Below are 19,004 nucleotides of genomic sequence, written 5' to 3' on the forward strand. Positions count from 1 at the left end.
GACAATAAACCCCTTAACCCTCTCCTTACACCTTATAAAGACAATAAACCCCTTAACCCTCTCCTTACACCTTATAAAGACAATAAACCCCTTAACCCTCTCCTGACATCTTATAAAGACAATAAACCCCTTAACCCTCTCCTTACACCTTATAAAGACAATAAACCCTCAACCCTCTCCTTACACCTTATAAAGACAAACACTTAACCCTCTCCTTACACCTTATAAAGACAATAAACCCCTTAACCCTCTCCTTACACCTTATAAAGACAATAAACCCCTTAACCCTCTCCTTACACCTCATAAAGACAATAAACCCTTAACCCTCTCCTTACACCTTATAAAGACAATAAACCCCTTAACCCTCTCCTTACACCTTATAAAGACAATAAACCCCTTAACCCTCTCCTTACATCTTATAAAGACAATAAACCCCTTAACCCTCTCCTTACACCTTATAAAGATAAACCCCTTAACCCTCTCCTTACACCTTATAAAGATAAACCCTTAACCCTCTCCTTACACCTCATAAAGATAAACCCTTAACCCTCTCCTTACACCTTATAAAGACAATAAACCCCTTAACCCTCTCCTTACACCTTATAAAGACAATAAACCCTTAACCCTCTCCTTACATCTTATAAAGACAATAAACCATTTAACCCTCTCCTTACATCTTATAAAGACAATAAACCATTTAACCCTCTCCTTACATCTTATAAAGACAATAAACCATTTAACCCTCTCCTTACACCTTATAAATACAATAAAGCCTTAACCCTCTCCTTAAGCCCTTATAAAGATAAACCCCTTAACCCTCTCCTTACACCTTATAAAGATAAACCCCTTAACCCTCTCCTTACACCTTATAAAGACAATAAACCCCTTAACCCTCTCCTTACACCTTATAAAGACAATAAACCCTTAACCCTCTCCTTACATCTTATAAAGACAATAAACCCCTTAACCCTCTCCTTACACCTTATAAAGACAATAAACCCTTAACCCTCTCCTTACACCTTATAAAGACAATAAAGCCTTAACCCTCTCCTTACACCTTATAAAGACAATAAACCCTTAACCCTCTCCTTACACCTTATAAAGATAAACCCTTAACCCTCTCCTTACACCTTATAAAGACAATAAACCCTTAACCCTCTCCTTACATCTTATAAAGACAATAAACCATTTAACCCTCTCCTTACACCTTATAAAGACAATAAACCCTTAACCCTCTCCTTACATCTTATAAAGACAATAAACCATTTAACCCTCTCCTTACATCTTATAAAGACAATAAACCATTTAACCCTCTCCTTACACCTTATAAAGATAAACCCTTAACCATCTCCTTACACCTTATAAAGACAATAAACCCTTAACCCTCTCCTTACATCTTATAAAGACAATAAACCATTTAACCCTCTCCTTACATCTTATAAAGACAATAAACCCCTTAACCCTCTCCTTACACCTTATAAAGATAAACCCTTAACCCTCTCCTTACACCTTATAAAGATAAACCCCTTAACCCTCTCCTTACACCTTATAAAGATAAACCCCTAACCATCTCCTTACATCTTATAAAGACAATAAACCATTTAACCCTCTCCTTACATCTTATAAAGACAATAAACCCATTAACCCTCTCCTTACACCTTATAAAGACAATAAACCCTTAACCCTCTCCTTACATCTTATAAAGACAATCACCCAATAACAGCTGTATTATAAGAAACTGACTAATCTCGTCCCCAGCTGTCTCTCTAGCACTTGAGCCTAGGGACAAGGTTAGGTACTGACTAGTGGCAAGTACAGCAGATAATTAGTGATACACAACTAATTCATATCAAATGTCTAACAATTACCCTTTGTACCAACAGTATTTCCTGAATAATTGCCTACTTCGCTAGGGTGACAGGTAGGGCATTATCATTTAGGATCGGTCACCTACAGGGAAAGGTCAAGCGCTTCATCATCAGTCTGGGACAGTGACACCTGGCATTTGGCATCAGAACACAGTCCAACTACGCCTTCTTCTCAACCACAATCAACTCCACTAGAATAGAATCCAGAATCCACATGAGAATATCAGAATAGAAGAGTCGCCGTGTAAGGGTTGATGCTCAGTGAAGAGCTGTTGCCTAATGTAATTGTGAGGTCTAATCAGGCACTTAATCAGCCCATATTGTTTCTCTGCCTTCCTCTATCCCATCAACCCCTATTCCTCCAATCCATCAGCAAGAAGGTGAACGCCACTGATTGCCTTCTTTCTTCCATCCGAATCCAAGGTTACAGCATTAGAAACCTCAAGCACTAACAAGGTCCTGTTGATTGGGGTTGTTGCTAATTCATTTAGCACCCTATTGCTGAGGTGATTATGAGGGATGCAAATACTTTTTAAAGCTTTCTATTTGCCTTGGTAATGGCAACTACCCCTTTGACAGAACAAGCAATTGAAATGATTCTAATAGGGTCAACCGTGAGCTGCTGAAAAGCAGAATATGCCACATGCTAATCAGACTCAAAAGTGCATATCCCCATGGCCTTTTTCCTTAGCGTCTGCATGACACCCCATAAAGCTGCTTTCCCCCTGGTATTATCCCCAAGGACAGTGTCTCTGTACAGGGGTCTATAGTGTTGAGCCACACACGATCTTTCTCAGACAACAATCACCCCCATAGGGCAGATTACAGACCACTCCCCCCTGAGAGGCGTCCTACTGCCAGGCACCTGCTGTCTCCACCAAACTGGCACAGCTTGGCACCAAACTCCCCCCACACAGCACATTTTAGCTGTCTCTGCATCTGGACAAGCACAGCTGTTCAGGAATAATTCTCCAAGCAACCAGGTGAAGAGGATTCAGACTTTCCCTTCACAGTTGAACTCAACTTAACCCTCGCTTCCCCTTAACTTAAACTACTTTGGTTAGGGGGAGAGGGCGGCCAACTTTGAGAAAAGGACATTGGACATTATCACAGGAATCCATAACCCCTTCATTTAATTTGTCCCCACTGAACTATGAGGCGTAAACCTGAAGCTGAAAGGCAGCATGTTCCAAAAACATCACAATGTCCACCGAGCAGATGGCCATCTAGCTGGGGACCAGACCTACCACAGTAAATCTGAATAATGCATGCACACCTTGCTGTGAAACAGCACATCCAAGAAACAAATGGATTGCTCTGTGTCTGGATGCAGCGCAAAACGCTTTGCTAAAAGCTCACTTTACCCAAGTCGTCTCCAATAAGTAATTTCCCCTCCAATGTTCACATGCATAAAAATTGCAACTTGTTGGTTATGAGAGGACACGGTATTGGTGCACATTGAATGTCAATGCAGCAATGAATATACAATGGCTCTGTGGGATGGCTGCACCCGGAGCAACGCTGAGCTGCCAGGAGGGATGTCTCGACCTCCTCAGGTCTCAGTAATTGTTTCTGCCACAGTGCAGGAAACCTCAGTCAACTGTGATTTGATGGAGGCTTGTTTTCTCTTCATTTACAACAAAACACCCAGCAAACCAAAATTGATTCTGTGAATGTTCCCAGAATATTTGTTAGGTTGCGGAAAATGTTCTCAAAACATAAAAACTGTCCAGTTGTCTAAAATTGGTTAAATAAATAAAAAATACACCATAATGATAAAGCAAAAACAGTTTTTTAGCAATACTTGATTTACTTAAGTGTTCAGACACTTTGCTATGAGACTCAAAATTGAGCTCAGGTGCATCCTTTTTCCATTGATCATCTTTGAGATGTTTCTACAACATGATTGGAGTTCACCTGTGGTAAACTCAATTGATTGGACATGATTTGGAAAGGCACACAACTGTCTATATAAAGGTCCCACAGTTGACAGTGCATGTCAGAGCAAAAGCCAAGCCATGAGGTCGAAGTAATTTTGCGTAGAGCTCAGAGACAGGATTGTGTCGACGGACAAGATCTGGGGAAGGGTACCAAAACAAACATTTCTGCAGCATTGAACGTCCCCAGGAACACAGTTGCTTCCATCATTCTTAAACATACTTTTCCTAGAGCTGGCAGCCCGGCCAAACTGAGCAATCTGGAGAGAAGGGTTTTGGTCAGGGAGGTGACCAAGAATCCGATCCAGAGGTCTAGAGTTCCTCTGTGGAGATAGGAGAACCTTCCAGAAGGACAACGATCTCCGCAGCACTCCACCAATCAGGCCTTTATGGTAGAGTGACCAGATGGAAGCCACTCCTCAGTAAAAAAGCACGACAGCCCACTTGGAGCTTGCCAAAAGGCACCTAAAGACTCTCAAACCATGATAAACAAGATTCTCTGGTCTGATGAAACCAAGATTGAACTGTTTGGCCTGAATGCCAAGCGTCACATCTGGAGGAAACCTGGCACCATCCCTACGGTGAAGCATGGTGGCGACAGCATTATGCTGTGGGGATGTTTTTGAGTGGCAGGGACTGGGAGACTAGTCAGGATCGAAGCAAAGATGAACAGAGAAAAGTACAGAGGGATCCTTGATGAAAACCTGCTCCAGAGCGCTCAGGACCTCAGACTGGGGCAAAGGTTCACCTTCCAACAGGACAACGACCCTAAGCACACAGCCAAGACAACGCAGGAGTGGCTTCGGGACAAATCTCTTAATGTCCTTGAGTGGCCCAGCCAGAGCCCGGACTAGAACCCGATCGAACATCCCTGGAGAGACGCTCCCCATCCAACTGGACAGACCTTGAGAGGATCTGCAGAGAATAGGAGAAACTCCCCAAATACAGGTGTGCCAAGCTTGTAGCATCATACCCAAGACTCGAGGCTGTAATCACAGCCAAAAGTACTGAGCAAAGGGTCTGAATACTTATGTAAATGTAATTTGTACATTTAAAAAATAATAATAATAGATTTAAATGTAATAAAAACCTGTTTTCACGTTGTCATTATGGGGTATTTTTTTTATTTAATCCATTACAGAATTAGGCTATAACATAACAAAACGTAGAAAAAGTCAAGGGGTCTGAATACTTTCCCAATGCACTGTAGGTGTTAATAGTAATAGTTCCATCAGCAACAATATTCCAGGATTTTCTTTTGAACAAATTCTATTGCTCCAACATTTTACTGAAGTATGTTCAGGCAACATTATTAGAACCATCATGTCAATGTCACACTCTTTTTATGAGACCATTGTATGAATATTATTGTGGGTGTTTTGAATGACATGTACATGAACATTCCTGTAATGTTTCCTCAGAACCACTTCTATTGCTCCCACATTTTGCTGTGGCATTATGTTCTAAGAACATTACCGGAACATTGTTTTATTACATTTCCTGGCAACCAAATGAGAACCTTGGGGGAATGTTCTGTGGTAGATTTTACAGATGTTGTGAACAACATTTTAGTGTTAGAAATTATTGTAAAAAATGATTTGATGGTGAAAAACATTCTTTGAATGTTTGTGGGACGTTATCATCCTGGGAATGTTTATTTCTACCTTTTTTGTAAGTACAAACGGGCGTAACGGCAGTAAATGATGATAGTTGATGGGCAGGCCAGTCATATTTGGTGAGTACCAAACTTATTTTGACACAACGCTTGCAGAGCTGGTGAATGGTAGCTTGAAATGGTAGCTTTCTGGGCAGAGATCTCGTTAGTCATCATCTCATCTGCCCAGATACTGGTTCAAACCCTAACTAGAACTTAATTGGAATGTTAGCTAATGTTCTGGGAATATTCCCGATTTGCTCGGCAGACTACAGATAAATTATCCTGAATGATTTGTTCCTAAATTTGCACTGGCAGTTTCCTTGGATATGGATGACAGATCAAGGGGAGAGGATGCATGAACAAAAATACTAGATTTTCGGAAGTTGTCAGATTTGTCTATGCTAATGAGATACTATTGGGAAACAACTACAGTCACTGTTGTGTGTGTAGTAATACACTACACATCTATGGAATGAGAGAGACTTTAGGACAAAAATTGATTCATAAAGAAAAATTAGTTCCATCTTCACTAAAGATTCAGAGACATTATTAGGGAACCACTTTTTCTGCAATACTGCAGTGCCCTCTGCAGTCTAATGCTTAAACTTCTGAATCTGCACGGTAGCAAATGCAAGGCCCAGTGAGTATGCATTGTTGCTCCAACCAATTACTTAATCAGATGTGCATTCCCATTACCAAAATATCAAATAAACCCAGCCACAATGTCATAGTATGTTTTATCATTTTATTTAGATTATCTCATAAAAAAAAAAAAATGTCTTAGCAATATCTCATTTACAGAGGGTGGTTTTAAATAATATTGTTAATGAATAAAAAACTATAACAATAGAGTAAAGCAACAGTTAAAACATAACATACCATTAAAATATGCCTACAAAGAGAGAAAGGAATGTCCCCATAATACATCATAGCTTCCTGTTAATGTGAGGAGTGCATTGACATTCTGTACACTTCTTTCACATTTGCAGCACACGTACATGTTTGGAAGTTATTTATCCTGGTAACATGACATTAGATGGACCCCAACTGTGGTCACAATGCTCCATGCTCCTTAATCTTTCCATGTCTGAGTGTCTTGTTTTGTGAAGGTGGGAGACGTGCAGGTGAAGAAATGTCCTCCGTGTCTTCCATTATTGAATGAACTAAATAACACCACAAGTTCCAATGTTACCAAACACCTTCAGTGAAGAATCAGTGGAATTGCAAAACATAAAAAGTCAAGGATCTATGCATGGTTCTCAGATGCTAGAATTCTTAAAAAGTGCATGTTTCTTCAGTTAGGGCATAAATTATCTAGGCAAACAATATCACGCTGGCAGTAGGCCCAGTAAGACATATCTTAGATTATTATTGCTCATAAGATTAACAATATTTGGCAGACATTTCAAATGGCATTTTCTGTTTGTTGGACAATATTCTCTCACGGACATTAAATGAAAATTGTACAACACCTTCATAAACAATTTCCTAAAACAAGCTTTCAAAATCTCACCTCTTAGTTTATGAGAAAATAATTTCCCTCTTTCTTTGCTATCTACATGTTACCAACGGTATGACCCACCCATTCGTGTCAATTCAACATTTTCTTAAAAACAGTTTGAAGGGATGTGTCTATGAATTTTTGACATTTTTATAAACATCAACATTAATCTGTTGAGTTGGAGATGTATGCCAAGCTGGCCTCTTTTAGCTGCTGGTGTGATTAGAGGACTGAATCACTCAGCATAGACTCCAGCTTCCGGCCTGAGGCCTGTCTGCAGAAAGGCCCCGTGGCCCACTAGGCCATGTGACAGCAGTCTGTGGCTGTGTGGGGGCATGCAGCCGTGGCCAGGGAACGGCCCTGGCATGGCCTTACCAGATCCTGAGGGTTTGGGCTTGGGAGCTGGGTAGTACCCCTCCAGGTTATTATAATGAGAGGGCATGGCCTTGGTGCTCTGAGTTCTCCTGTGGGGCTGAGTGGAGAAGGACCCAGGGTGATCTGGTTCCACAGGTGATTTGACATGGTGGTAGTAACGAGGCTCTTTGATGCTCTGTGATCGTGGTCTCCTGGGGATGCTTGGTTTTAATCGGGCAGAGTAGCTGTTAGCAGTGTTGCCCATAATTACCATGTCCTTGTCACAACCTCTACTATGACCACCCTCACCCTGCTCCACGTTCTTAACATCTAGGAGCATGGGGACGTTGCAATGCTGTGGCTGATATCGTTGGGGGGTGCCCTGCTTGGGCTGGGTTCTCCTGGAGACGCTCTCTCTCCTGGGAGGGACTGGCTCCTCGCCTGGCCAATGAACCCTCTGGTGCCTGATGTAATCACTAGGGTCTGAAAGCTGCTGACCAGGAGAGATTGGAGACATGGCAGGTACTTCACGTTGGCTGTCCACTCTGTCGATGGCCAGCAGCCAGGCATTACCTGGGTCTGACCTGCTTCTGGTGTGACTGATATCTCTGCCCCTGATGTCACTCTGTGGGAGGGGAGGATTCAGGTTCTCATAAGGAGACATGATAGGGCCCTGGGGCCTCTGCCTGGCTCTATTCTCTTGCCTGATTGGCTGATAGACGGGTCTGTCACAACCCTCTGGGTGGTCCCAGGACTTGTAAATGACTCGCTCTGGATCCCTGCTCTCTAAGAAGAGTTCTCTTTTTGCGGGTGGGATGTTGTGTGAGGGACGGTAGTGGTAACCAGGATGTCCACAATCCTTGGTAGAGCGCATGGTGTATGACTGACTGTGTCGGATGCGGCTCGTCCTGTAAGGGTCCACATAGTAGTAAGACTCCTCTAGAGGCACTGCGTCTGAATAGGGACTGTAGCGGTACTGAACACAGCCATTCTCAAAGTATGGATGCAGAGGTTGGACATCTGACTGGAGTAGCCTTTTGTACTCCTTTTCCTGGACAGCTGGACGTTGGACGTAGAACAGGGTGTCTGCCAGTTCAATACGAATAGGTTGCTGGGCATGGAAGGAGCGTGCCCTGCGGATGCCGGGGTAACCCAGGGCTCTATCCTCAGTCCTCTGCCATTGTCCCCTGGATCTGTGGTGGCCACTGGAGCTGTACTCTTCCCTGGGTTGGGGTTGACCACTATACTGGGGGGAGTTAGAGGGGTAGTTCCGGAGGCCTAATGTATTGTAGCAGCTGTCAGACGTGGGTTTGTACATGCTCTTGGGCCCTGCCTGGTGGGGAAGGAAATAGTCAGGCCGAGGAGGTCCAGATACCTGTCCTGCTGGATTGACCCGATGATGTCTGTACACATCTTCAGCCTCCCTCATAGCTCTCTCTCCATCAGAGCTGTACTGATTGACTAAGGACGGTAGAGGACGATGTGGAGGGATCTCCCCCACAGACCCTGGCATGGACGCCTCAGCAAGAACAGTCTGATAGTTATATGCATTGACTGAGTCAGTGTTAGCAAGGACAGCAGCAGCTAACGGGCTCTGAATGGAGCAGACTGATTGAATGAGAGGGGAGGCCCCACCACTGAGATACGAGGAGGACACCGTCTGTAGATGTACAGTCTTTACAGCTCCCAGGGGCCGGTCTCTCCCTTCCCTCTGGTCCCTCACCTCTGTGCTGCCCAGCAGTAGAGCTCCAGCCTCTAAGGAACTGACAGTGGGAGTGAAGTTACTCATGGCCACTTGTCCTTCAGGGGCCCGTTTTCTCTCATGGCCAGGGAAACGGTCACAAGGACTCTCAACTGGTGTGCCAGCCATGGGTAAGAGGGTGGCTGGAGAAGAGACCTTGAGGTCACCGTAATCCTGAGAGCAGGGTTGGAGGTGGAGAACAGAGGGTCGTGGGGGTCTGTCCAGGGGGTGGGGGGTGTCCTGGGTGCCCCTCCTCTGGGAGGTCAGAGTGGCCTTCTGGGCAGACTCAGCCAGGGCCAGGGCCAGCCTGCGGGCAGCACTCGTCAACGGAGGGTGAGGAGGGAGGACAGACACTGAATTCACAAGCCCATCTGTTCCTGGGGAGGCATAAGACAAACAATGCTGCTACAGTATGACAGGACAAACAACGCTGTGATCAGACATGAGGGGACAACACATAGAATAATACCATAAGAACTTAAGTGATTAAGGAAATGCATTAATAACTGTACATATGCATGTTAAACATTGTTACACATGAATGATACTGTCGATTGAAAAAGGCTTTACAAAGACTCAATCATGGACACTCTTACTGACAGTTACAGCTGCTTTGTATTGTTGTCTCTACCTTCTTGCCCTTTGTGCTGTTGTCTGTGCCCAATAATGTGTGTACCATGTTTTGTGCTGCTACCATGTTGTGCTGTCATATATTGCTGCCTTGCTATGTTGTTGTCTTAGGTCTCTTTATGTAGTGTTGTCTCTTGTCGTGATGAATTGTCTTTTTTTTTTATATCCCAGCCCCCGGCCCGCAGGCCTCCTTTTGTTAGGCAGTCATTGTAAATAAGAATTTGTTGTTAACCGACTTGCCTAGTTAAATAAATCAAATTAAAAAATGAACTAAAATTGAATTTCTTTTTAATGTGCCACTGACCTGCATCCGGAGGGTTTTGTGAAGCCAGGCTGTCTGTGACAGTTGAGTTGAAGCTTGGTGGGCTGGGGGGCCGGCAGGGTGCCCTAGCCTCACTCCCCTCCTCACTCACTAGTTGGGCCTCACACAGATCCAGAGGTGGAGGGGAGGAGGAGTCACCCCCCTGGGTATCTGAGACACAGCGTGGGGCAGACACACACACAGTGTGCACATCTGTTTCGACCACAGGGGAGACGACCCGAGCCACTTTCTTTTTCTCCCCTCTTTTCCTATGGACTGGGCTGACGTCAGGGGACTGGGAGTCACTGAGGACTTTATTGAGGGACGAGGAGATGGGCTTTGATTCACTGGAACCCCTGACATGCTTCCTACAGTTGACGCTTGCTTTGCGTTGAGGAGCGGATTTAGCTGTTGGTGGGCTCACTGGGCTGCACTGGAAGGACATGGGGTCAAAGTCCAGAAAGGCCATGCCAGGGGCTGGAAGACAGAGGTCAAGGTCATCCTCCTGATGTGGAGGGAACACGCCAGCTGGGTCAAAGGCTGGACCATCAGCACCACTATGTGCTACCTCCTTGACCTGGTTATTGTAGTGGTCACCTTTGACCCTAGCATCACACAGGTCATCCCTGAATGCGGTGGAGAGGGCATCGCTGGTGGAGTGTGGTCTAGGTAGGCGGTACATCTGGGGCTCCCCTATGGCAGACAGACAGTATGCACTACCATTCAGCGACAGACTTCAACATTAGACATAAAAATAAATCTAACAAATTATCCATCTAAATTAGTTTATCGCATATTATGAAACACAGGTACTGACAGGATTGAAAGTATGACGGAGCATATTTACTTTCCAAATTGTGCAGAGAGGTGAGAGATTCTTCACTTTTGGTGGAGCGCAGTGTCCCACTATCACCTCTACCACCTGAATAATATGGAAGTACAAACTGAAGTTGAAATAGAATTATTTTTGAAAAAACATGACTTCATCACATCACCCAAGTGGAATAAACAGCCATACATTTAACCAGAGACATGACTGGAGGTATTTTATAACATGGCTTTGAAGACAGTTCTTATGGTTGTGTACAGTCCTGGATGGTGACAGTGTAGTGCTGGTTAAGGCCTGACCTGGCAGCGCGATGCTCTTGATCTCATTGGGTTCGCTGGGGTGACGCTTCAGCTTGCGTTTGGAGGTCATGGAGGATGACTTGCCCAGGTGGAAGAATGAACGCCAGCTTCCCACTGGGGACTTTTTCAACTTCCCAGGAGCCCTCTTACTATAACACAACACAACATCCCCAGTGAAAACAGTGGACTGTACAGGGTGTCAAAGACAAACTCTTTCAGGACCCTGTCTTTCAAAGATAATTCGTAAAAATCCAAATAATTTCACATATTTTCATTGTAAAGGGTTTACACACGGTTTCCCATGCTTGTTCAATGAATCATAAACAATTAATGAGCATGCATCTGTGGAACGGTCGTTAAGACACTAACAGCTTACAGACAGTAGCCAATTAAAGTCACAGTTATGACACTAAAGAGGCCTTTCTACTGACTCTGAAAAACACCAAAAGAAAGATGCCCAGGGTCCCTGCTCATCTGCGTGAACGTGCCTTAGGCATGCTGCAAGGAAGCATGAGGACTGCAGATGTGGCCAGGGCAATAAATTGCAATGTCCGTACTGTGAGATGCCTAAGACGGCGCTACACGGAGACAGGACGGGCAGCTGATCGTCCTCGCAGTGGCAGACCACGTGTAACAACACCTGATCGGTACAGCCGAACATCACACCTGCAGGACAGGTACAGGATGGCAACAACAACTGCCCGAGTTACACCAGGAACGCACAATCCCTCCATCAGTGCTCAGACTGTCCGCAATAGGCTGAGAGAGGCTGGACTGAGGGCTTGTAGGCCTCACCAGACATCACCTGCAACAACGTCGCCTATGGGCACAAACCCACCATCGCTGGACCAGACAGGACTGGCAAAAAGTGCTCTTCACTGACGAGTCGCGTTTTTGTCTCACCAGGGGTGATGGTCGGATTAGCGTTTATTGTCGAAGGAATGAGCATTACACTGAGGCTTGTACTCTGGAGCGGGATCAATTTGGAGGTGGAGGGTCCGTCATGGTCTGGGGTGGTGTGTTACAGCATCATCAGACTGAGCTTCTTGACATTGCAGGCAATCTCAGCGCTATGCGTTACAGGGAAGACGTCCACCTCCCTCATGTGGTACACTTCCTGCAGGCTCCTGACATGCCCCTCCAGCATAACAATGCCACCAGCCATACTGCTCGTTCGGTGCGTGATTTCCTGCAAGACAAGAATGACAGTGTTCTGCCAAGGCCAGTGAAGAGCCCGGATCTCAATTCCATTGAGCACGTCTGGGACCTGTTGGATCGGAGGATGGGGGCTAGGGCCATTCTCCCGAAGATGTCCGGGAACTTGCAGGTGCCTTGGTGGAAGAGTGGGGTAATATCTCACAGAACTGGCAAATCTGGTGCAGTCCATGAGGAGGAGATGCACTGCAGTATTTAATGCAGCTGGTGGCCACACCCCCCTTTGTTCAGGGAAACATTATTCAATTTCTGTTAGTCACATGTCTGTGGAATTTGTTCAGTTTATGTCTCAGTTGTTGAATCTTGTTATGTTCATACAAATATTTACACATGTTAAATTTGCTGAAAATAAACGCAGTTGACAGTGAGAGGACGCTTCATTATTTGCTGAGTTTACAACAGCCTATGAAACAAATACATCCTTCATACAGTTGCACACATTTTGTTTTAATATAATGTTCAATAGTTATGTCAAATCAGTAGTGATGTTTGGAACGGATGAATGGTCTCTAAACGGAATTGGCTATTGTCTCCTGTCAGACTGACCAGATTATTATTTTTTGACGAGTTTATAAGGTTTATAAAATTACAATGTACTGTAGGCTACTAGTTTCTAGAAGCACCAACAACCTACCTCTCAGTGGGGAGCGCGATGACTGTGTGGAACTTGCCCATCAGTGCCCCGGGTCCCTCCCCCACCTCGATGTACTCGCTGTGAGACAGAACGGGGGTAGGAGCAGGGGAGCCCAACTGGGCCTGGGTACGGGCCTGGGCTTCCTCCAGAGATAGGAGCTTAGTGGAGGGAGAGCACACCAGCAGAGACTTGGGCCTGGATAGGGTACTGGTACCTGGGAGCAGAGAGAGAAATGTTTTTGAAGTTCCCATAATGTCCCCATAATGACTGCCTAAGCCAGGGTAATGCTGTACCTGTGCTCTCCCGGTTGTGGGTGTTGACCTTGCGGCTGAAGAGTGACTCTGTGTTGTTCAGTATGAACTCCACCACCACTGACTGGATACGCACCTCCATAAAGGCTGCGGTTCCACTAAAACAGGCCGACTCAATCTGCTTGGACCTGAAACACAGTTATGTCCTAATCAACAGCATTGCCAGTCATAGCCAGTTACAAAACAACAGTGTACATTTAAGCAATATGGCACGGCTAAGGGCTGTTCTTAGCAGTGGTATATTAGTCATATAACACAAACCCCGAGGTGCCTTATTGCTATAATAAACTGGTTACCAACGTGATTAGAGCAGTAAAAATAAATGATTTGTCATACCTGTGGTATATGGTCTGATATACCACGGCTTTCAGACAACCAGCATTCAGGGCTCCAACCACCCAGTTTATAAATCGCAGTTAATACTAATGACAGTGTTGGTGGTTGGAATGTTACAATATACCTGAGCAAGTTTGGAGCCCAGACGATGGCCAGGTTCTTGGTGTGCATGTTGGTAATAGGGCTGAAGGTGGCTAGTTGGGACAAATGTCTCATGAGGAATTCCAGAGTCCTGCAGTGCAGACCAGGGGCTATTACAGATCAGGTAGAACACAGACATGTGCAATACACCCTTCTTTACTGTCAGCCTACAAAGCCAAGACTGACTTCAATGCTCTCTTTTAGCCAACAGATGGTGCCTAAGCACCTACAGTTCAGTGGTGACTTTATACACTACTGTAGTGAATATAGAAGATGCCGCATTTCAGGAGCCACTAGGGTGTGCTGTGAACTCCTCTCCCACTGACCTGTAGTGAGGAGGAGGAAGCTGCTGGATGACATTGTGGATCTTCACCAGCCTCTCCTCATCAGTAGCTGCAGACACAGCCTCCTGTGGAGGGAGGGAACACCAGAGGTCCACACTGACAGAGAGCCTGATAACTAGGCCAGCAGGAGCTTTCTGTCCGTTACTGTCGTTCCCCCCTTTACGTTCATCTTCAATACACCCCACCGTGCTACGAGGAGATTTCTGATTAAGAATTCTAAGTTCATTTCAGTGATAAGATCTTTCTATTTCACATATTTTGACATGGGAAAGACAAGTTTATTTGTTAATACAGTATCTCCCTTGGTTTATTCCAAGATTACTATATTATTCATCTATTCCCCAATCAGCGTCCACCTTTCCCCTCTGTGTCAGTTCAGTGTTCTGCTCCTTACTGAGAATCTCTCATAGAGCTGGTAGGTGAGCAGAGGGTTGGGCAGCTCTCTAAAGTACAGTTTACAGAGGGACCCTACGGAGTGGATATCCTGTTTGAAAACATCTCTACTGAGGTCTGGGATCTCCTCCGAGTCAAACTCATGTCTGGGGAAACAGACGAGAGAAGACACTGGTTAACACTCGACATCAGACCATCACATACAATTAACACTGTATACGTCTGTAAGCAGTACTGACATGATGTTTGAATTTCTTCATTGTTCATTGTTTTCCAGGATGTTGTACATTATTTGATGTTAAAAAGTGAAGCAGGGACTTACCTCAGTTTCTGGATGTTGGAGGAGATCCCAGAGAGTCTGTACATCCCGTCCACGACACCATGTCTCTCAATGAACTCAGTACAGCATTTTATCACCTGGGGGACTGGAGAAAGGAGAGGAGAACGGGCCGTCTACAAAGTAACATCCAGGAGATTTTAACAACAAAGACAGAGAAGACTACCTTTCTCTATACAGTGCTAACTATAGAGAGAAAAGGCTGCTGGGAGACTGACCATCATGTTCTGAGTTGAGGAGGTGTTCCCCCAGGTCACAGCCAAACACCCTCTCCCTGAGGATCCCACGCTGCCTCAGCTTCTGGGGGGGTGGACGGGACTTCATGAAGCTCCTCAGGAATGTCACCAGCTTCCCATGCTTCTTACAAACTGATGGACACACTGAATGAATATACATTTTGTTTTTGGGTTGTAAATAAAACATACAACAGATGTGCATTTGAATCCCAGTGGATAACACTTGAAAGCAAGAATAAAAACACTTATTCCCAAAGAGTCAACCAATACAACGCCGTTACACACACGCCAGATTCACCTCATTTTTTCAGTACATATTTTAAGAGTCAACTCCAGTCAGCTATACATTAAATCATAGGGAAGAGGGAGGACAGAGTACTGTTGCTGTAAAACAGGGCACAGTACCTGGTTTTGGCACAGAGCTGGACACACAGGTGGGAATCCTGTCACTGATCAGCTCCACACAGTCACAGGGGAAGAAGCCAACCTGCACAGAGAGAAACAGAAGGAGGAATAGTAACACTCTCCTGCGCTCTATAATGCACCAGATATGATCTAAGGAAGAGTAAGTGATAGTAACCTCCTTGTACAGTAGGGAGTGGGATGCAGAAAACGGATCACTAGTATGAAGGGACAGACAAAGCTGTTTGAGTCAGACTTATTTGAGGTGTTTTACCTGAAAACCATGTTTCCCTCTCCACCAGCCAGTGTCCTCTTTAGGAGGCATGTCAATGACTGACACAATGTCCCCTACCTAGAACAGGGTCAACACAGAAAAGACAAATGAGAGTATAGCAGTTTGAGTGGGTTTCAAATCAACAACCATGGCAGAATATATCCCCATATCTCCCCACTGTTCCCTAAACCCCTCCCCTTTCCTGTCCAATGACAAGATGCATAGAGGTGTCACCTCAAAGGTCAGCTCGTCTGTGGCCTGGGCAATGTAGCGTTTGATAACGTGGGCCGCGGCGATGGCAGGAACATTGATGGAGGACTCCTCAGCTACCAGCATGCGGTTGCCCTTGTTATCAATCTGAGAGACAAAACACAGGTTGACGAAGTCTACAAAATACTCAACATTATGGAGTTCAGCATAGATATCATATCAATTACTAGAATGGAACATTTAATTCTGCATGAAGTCTAATTGAATAAACAAGTTGTCCTGTTGATCTGAGGAGTGAGTAAGAGGAAACATGAGTAGCTCACCTCCATCCATGTCAGCACTGGACCACAGTTGATCTTGTTATCAGCGATGGCTGAGAGATGGGACAGGTAGGCTGCCAACATCTTGGTTATTTCCTACGGAGAATAGAATCAGCAGCAATGAGTTAGGTTGAATGCAAAGCCAGGGGAGATAATGTAATGTAACTATGGCTGTGTAAGTGTCCCTAATGGCACCCTATTCCCTATGTAGTCCACTAGTTTAGACCAGTTTCCTTTACACAGGTCAAACATAGTGCACTACTTAGGGAATGGGGTGTCATTTGGGATACAGATGGTCTCAATCACAGCAGATAGTAAAAATATTCCCAGTTAGTCCTGTTGACTGACTCCTACCTCTACTGTGTCCTTCAGATAGTCAAAGCGAGGCAGCTCATTGAGTTTGGAGAAGCGTCGGTCATAGATACAAAGGTGGAGGTGTTTGTCTAGCACACGGAAGTCTTCATAGGAGCGCTTCACCAACCAGCTCCGACTCTAAGGCACAGAGACAAGAGTGAGCCTGAAACGAGACCAGACTGAGAAAAACATTGAAGGAATCTAGGACAAAGATACTGTACACAAAGGCATCAGCCTGTCTCAAACCTCTCCTCCTGGACCCCCAGACATTCCATGTATTTGATCTAGTCCAGAGCTAGCACACCTGATTTCACTTGTTAACTAATGGTCAAGCCTTTGACTACTTGAATCAGTTGTGCTAGTTCAGGGCTACAACAACATTTGTTAAATGTCAGGGGGTCCCTGAGGAAAGGGTTGAGAAGCACTGGATTATCTTACCCTCTTAGATATGAATATCATGCTTCAGTTAAATGTTCCAGATTTTTCTATGGGTCAGAAACTAGGGCCTGGCCCTCAAGCTCCATTATACCTGGCAGCAGATCTGAACCAGGAAGAGTGGCTCCTTGGAGTCCAGACAAGCCTTCTGCCCCTCAGTTTGCTCCTCTGCAAAGGACAGCTGCAGGGGAATGGGTACAGAGAGATTAAAATAGTGAGGGACACCACACTCTAAATAATGTAGGAGTTTAATACAGCAACCTCTTTCTGTAACTGAACTACTGTGAAAGTAGAACATACACCAAATTCATGTCTGGTCACTTAGCCAACTCTCCAAACTATCAATAACGGACAGTAAACCAAACTGGGTAATACTCCCATGGTAAGAAATGGGTATGGTTTGTCATGAAGGGAAACATCTAGATAGTACATAATAAAAACAATCATGGTCTTAAAAAATTAAAAAAAGAACAGAGGCCCCTTAAATAAATGGGTTGTAGGAGGTCCTTTGGTCTTGAGAGTTGCTGACTTCACACTCAATAAGGAAAGAACTCTTGGGAGGTTAAGAAAGTGTGAATGTGCCCAAAATATAAGCAGTATATGAATAATGCATAAGCAATTGAAAACCCCTTCAGCGTTTGAGAGGCTATTGAAATCCAATCCTTGTCAAATTCCCTCCATCCCTCCCATAGAACTCCATAACATCCTTTACCAACAGGAGATCAAAGCCTCAGGAATAGTTAGGGGAATAAATTGATATCAAATACAGGCAAAACTTCAAAGTGCTGTGAGGCAGGGGAGGTTTTGGTTATTTATAACTAATCTAGATACTCAACACAATATGACCTAGTTACCCATCATTGCTCAGTAACATGGTAAACCAGAGTGTGTGGTAAATCATACACATAGCTATACAGAGAGGATTTTCAAAAATAAGCATGAGTCAATGAGTGAATTAAACAATAACATTAACTATGGTCATGCAGATGGAAAGATGGACTGTTAGCATGATAAGACAACAAACATGAATCAAGGATTACTAACAATATGTCAAGAGGATGTCTGGACAGAAAAACAGTCACACGGAGCAGAGTCATTTAACACTGAAAACTAAACAGAGTAAATGTAGTGCATGTCTTACTTTGTTTTGTTTAAGCTCTTTCCATCCCCTAACTCTTTTTACCAACGCATTTTAGCCAAGCAACTAATACTGACAACCTCACACGGCGCAGCACAAATCCCTAAATAGAAACATGCCTGCAGTCATTAACTATTAATACACACATCTGGACCCAGAGACAGAAATGAAGACAACCGCATACTGGTACCTGCCAGTGCAGGCTCTTAACTGGTCGTCAGCTATTAAGTCAGGTTACAACACAGCTGGATGTCTCCCAGACAGCGTTCAACTGCAGTCCTGTGTCTCCAGATAGAAGTCACTGGGTTGAACCCTTAGCTGCCTACCACAGATGCTGGTTGCTTTCATCTGTCCCGGAGGTTAAATCCCCTTCAGCCTGTCCTTCGCCGCAAGGTGGAACCACAACATGTTTTCACTGTTCAATTAGACCACAAGAGCAGAGAATAGAAGTAGGGAAAGCATCCCGCTGTTTCTCTCTCTCCCTCTGTCCCTCCCATCCCTTCCGCTCCCCATTTCAATCTCCCTCCCACTATCTTTCGTCATCCTCTTGTGACAAAAGAGCTCTACAGTATATAGCTTAAACCAGAGCAGTTAGCACACGCCCATATGTAACCCTGAGAGGTGCAGGAGAACACAGACAACCCAGGCATCTCCATTTCAAAATTGTGCTTCTGGAGAGAATGGAAGTAATCTTGGGCAGAATCAGCCCAGTACGCTGTATGTGTTTCAGAGGCTGCTGTCCTCATGTTGCCATTCTGTCTGAGACCTGATCTGTCATATTCCTGATGGTCCTGTGTGTGAGTTCTA

The 19,004-nt window shown here is 44.7% G+C and overlaps 1 protein-coding gene across 2 annotated transcripts in view; it reads right to left on the reverse strand.

Annotated features, from left to right (window-relative positions):
• Nucleotides 1–6,193: 6,193 nt before the first annotated feature.
• LOC110503963 (rho GTPase-activating protein 32) overlaps nucleotides 6,194–19,004 on the reverse strand; it is a 46,601-nt gene continuing 33,790 nt past the window's right edge. The window contains exons 6-22 of one of the 2 annotated variants that reach the window (XM_021582645.3): nucleotides 17,154–17,240; nucleotides 16,625–16,762; nucleotides 16,274–16,366; nucleotides 15,975–16,097; nucleotides 15,741–15,818; nucleotides 15,470–15,551; nucleotides 15,047–15,196; nucleotides 14,814–14,916; nucleotides 14,493–14,637; nucleotides 14,081–14,163; nucleotides 13,738–13,845; nucleotides 13,260–13,405; nucleotides 12,967–13,180; nucleotides 11,118–11,266; nucleotides 10,837–10,911; nucleotides 9,993–10,682; nucleotides 6,194–9,435 (exon numbers count right to left, since the gene is read on the reverse strand). In XM_021582645.3, the coding sequence (XP_021438320.3) occupies nucleotides 7,199–9,435; nucleotides 9,993–10,682; nucleotides 10,837–10,911; nucleotides 11,118–11,266; nucleotides 12,967–13,180; nucleotides 13,260–13,405; nucleotides 13,738–13,845; nucleotides 14,081–14,163; nucleotides 14,493–14,637; nucleotides 14,814–14,916; nucleotides 15,047–15,196; nucleotides 15,470–15,551; nucleotides 15,741–15,818; nucleotides 15,975–16,097; nucleotides 16,274–16,366; nucleotides 16,625–16,762; nucleotides 17,154–17,240 (4,701 nt within the window). In that variant the 3' untranslated portion in view covers nucleotides 6,194–7,198. Of the gene's footprint in view, nucleotides 9,436–9,992; nucleotides 10,683–10,836; nucleotides 10,912–11,117; nucleotides 11,267–12,966; nucleotides 13,181–13,259; nucleotides 13,406–13,737; nucleotides 13,846–14,080; nucleotides 14,164–14,492; nucleotides 14,638–14,813; nucleotides 14,917–15,046; nucleotides 15,209–15,469; nucleotides 15,552–15,740; nucleotides 15,819–15,974; nucleotides 16,098–16,273; nucleotides 16,367–16,624; nucleotides 16,763–17,153; nucleotides 17,241–19,004 lie in introns of both variants that reach the window. The other variant, XM_021582644.3, reaches the window with a different exon arrangement.

Source organism: Oncorhynchus mykiss, chromosome 24, assembly GCF_057628025.1.
Source record: "Oncorhynchus mykiss isolate SJ-2025 chromosome 24, ASM5762802v1, whole genome shotgun sequence".
Classification (NCBI taxonomy): Eukaryota; Metazoa; Chordata; class Actinopteri; order Salmoniformes; family Salmonidae; genus Oncorhynchus; species Oncorhynchus mykiss.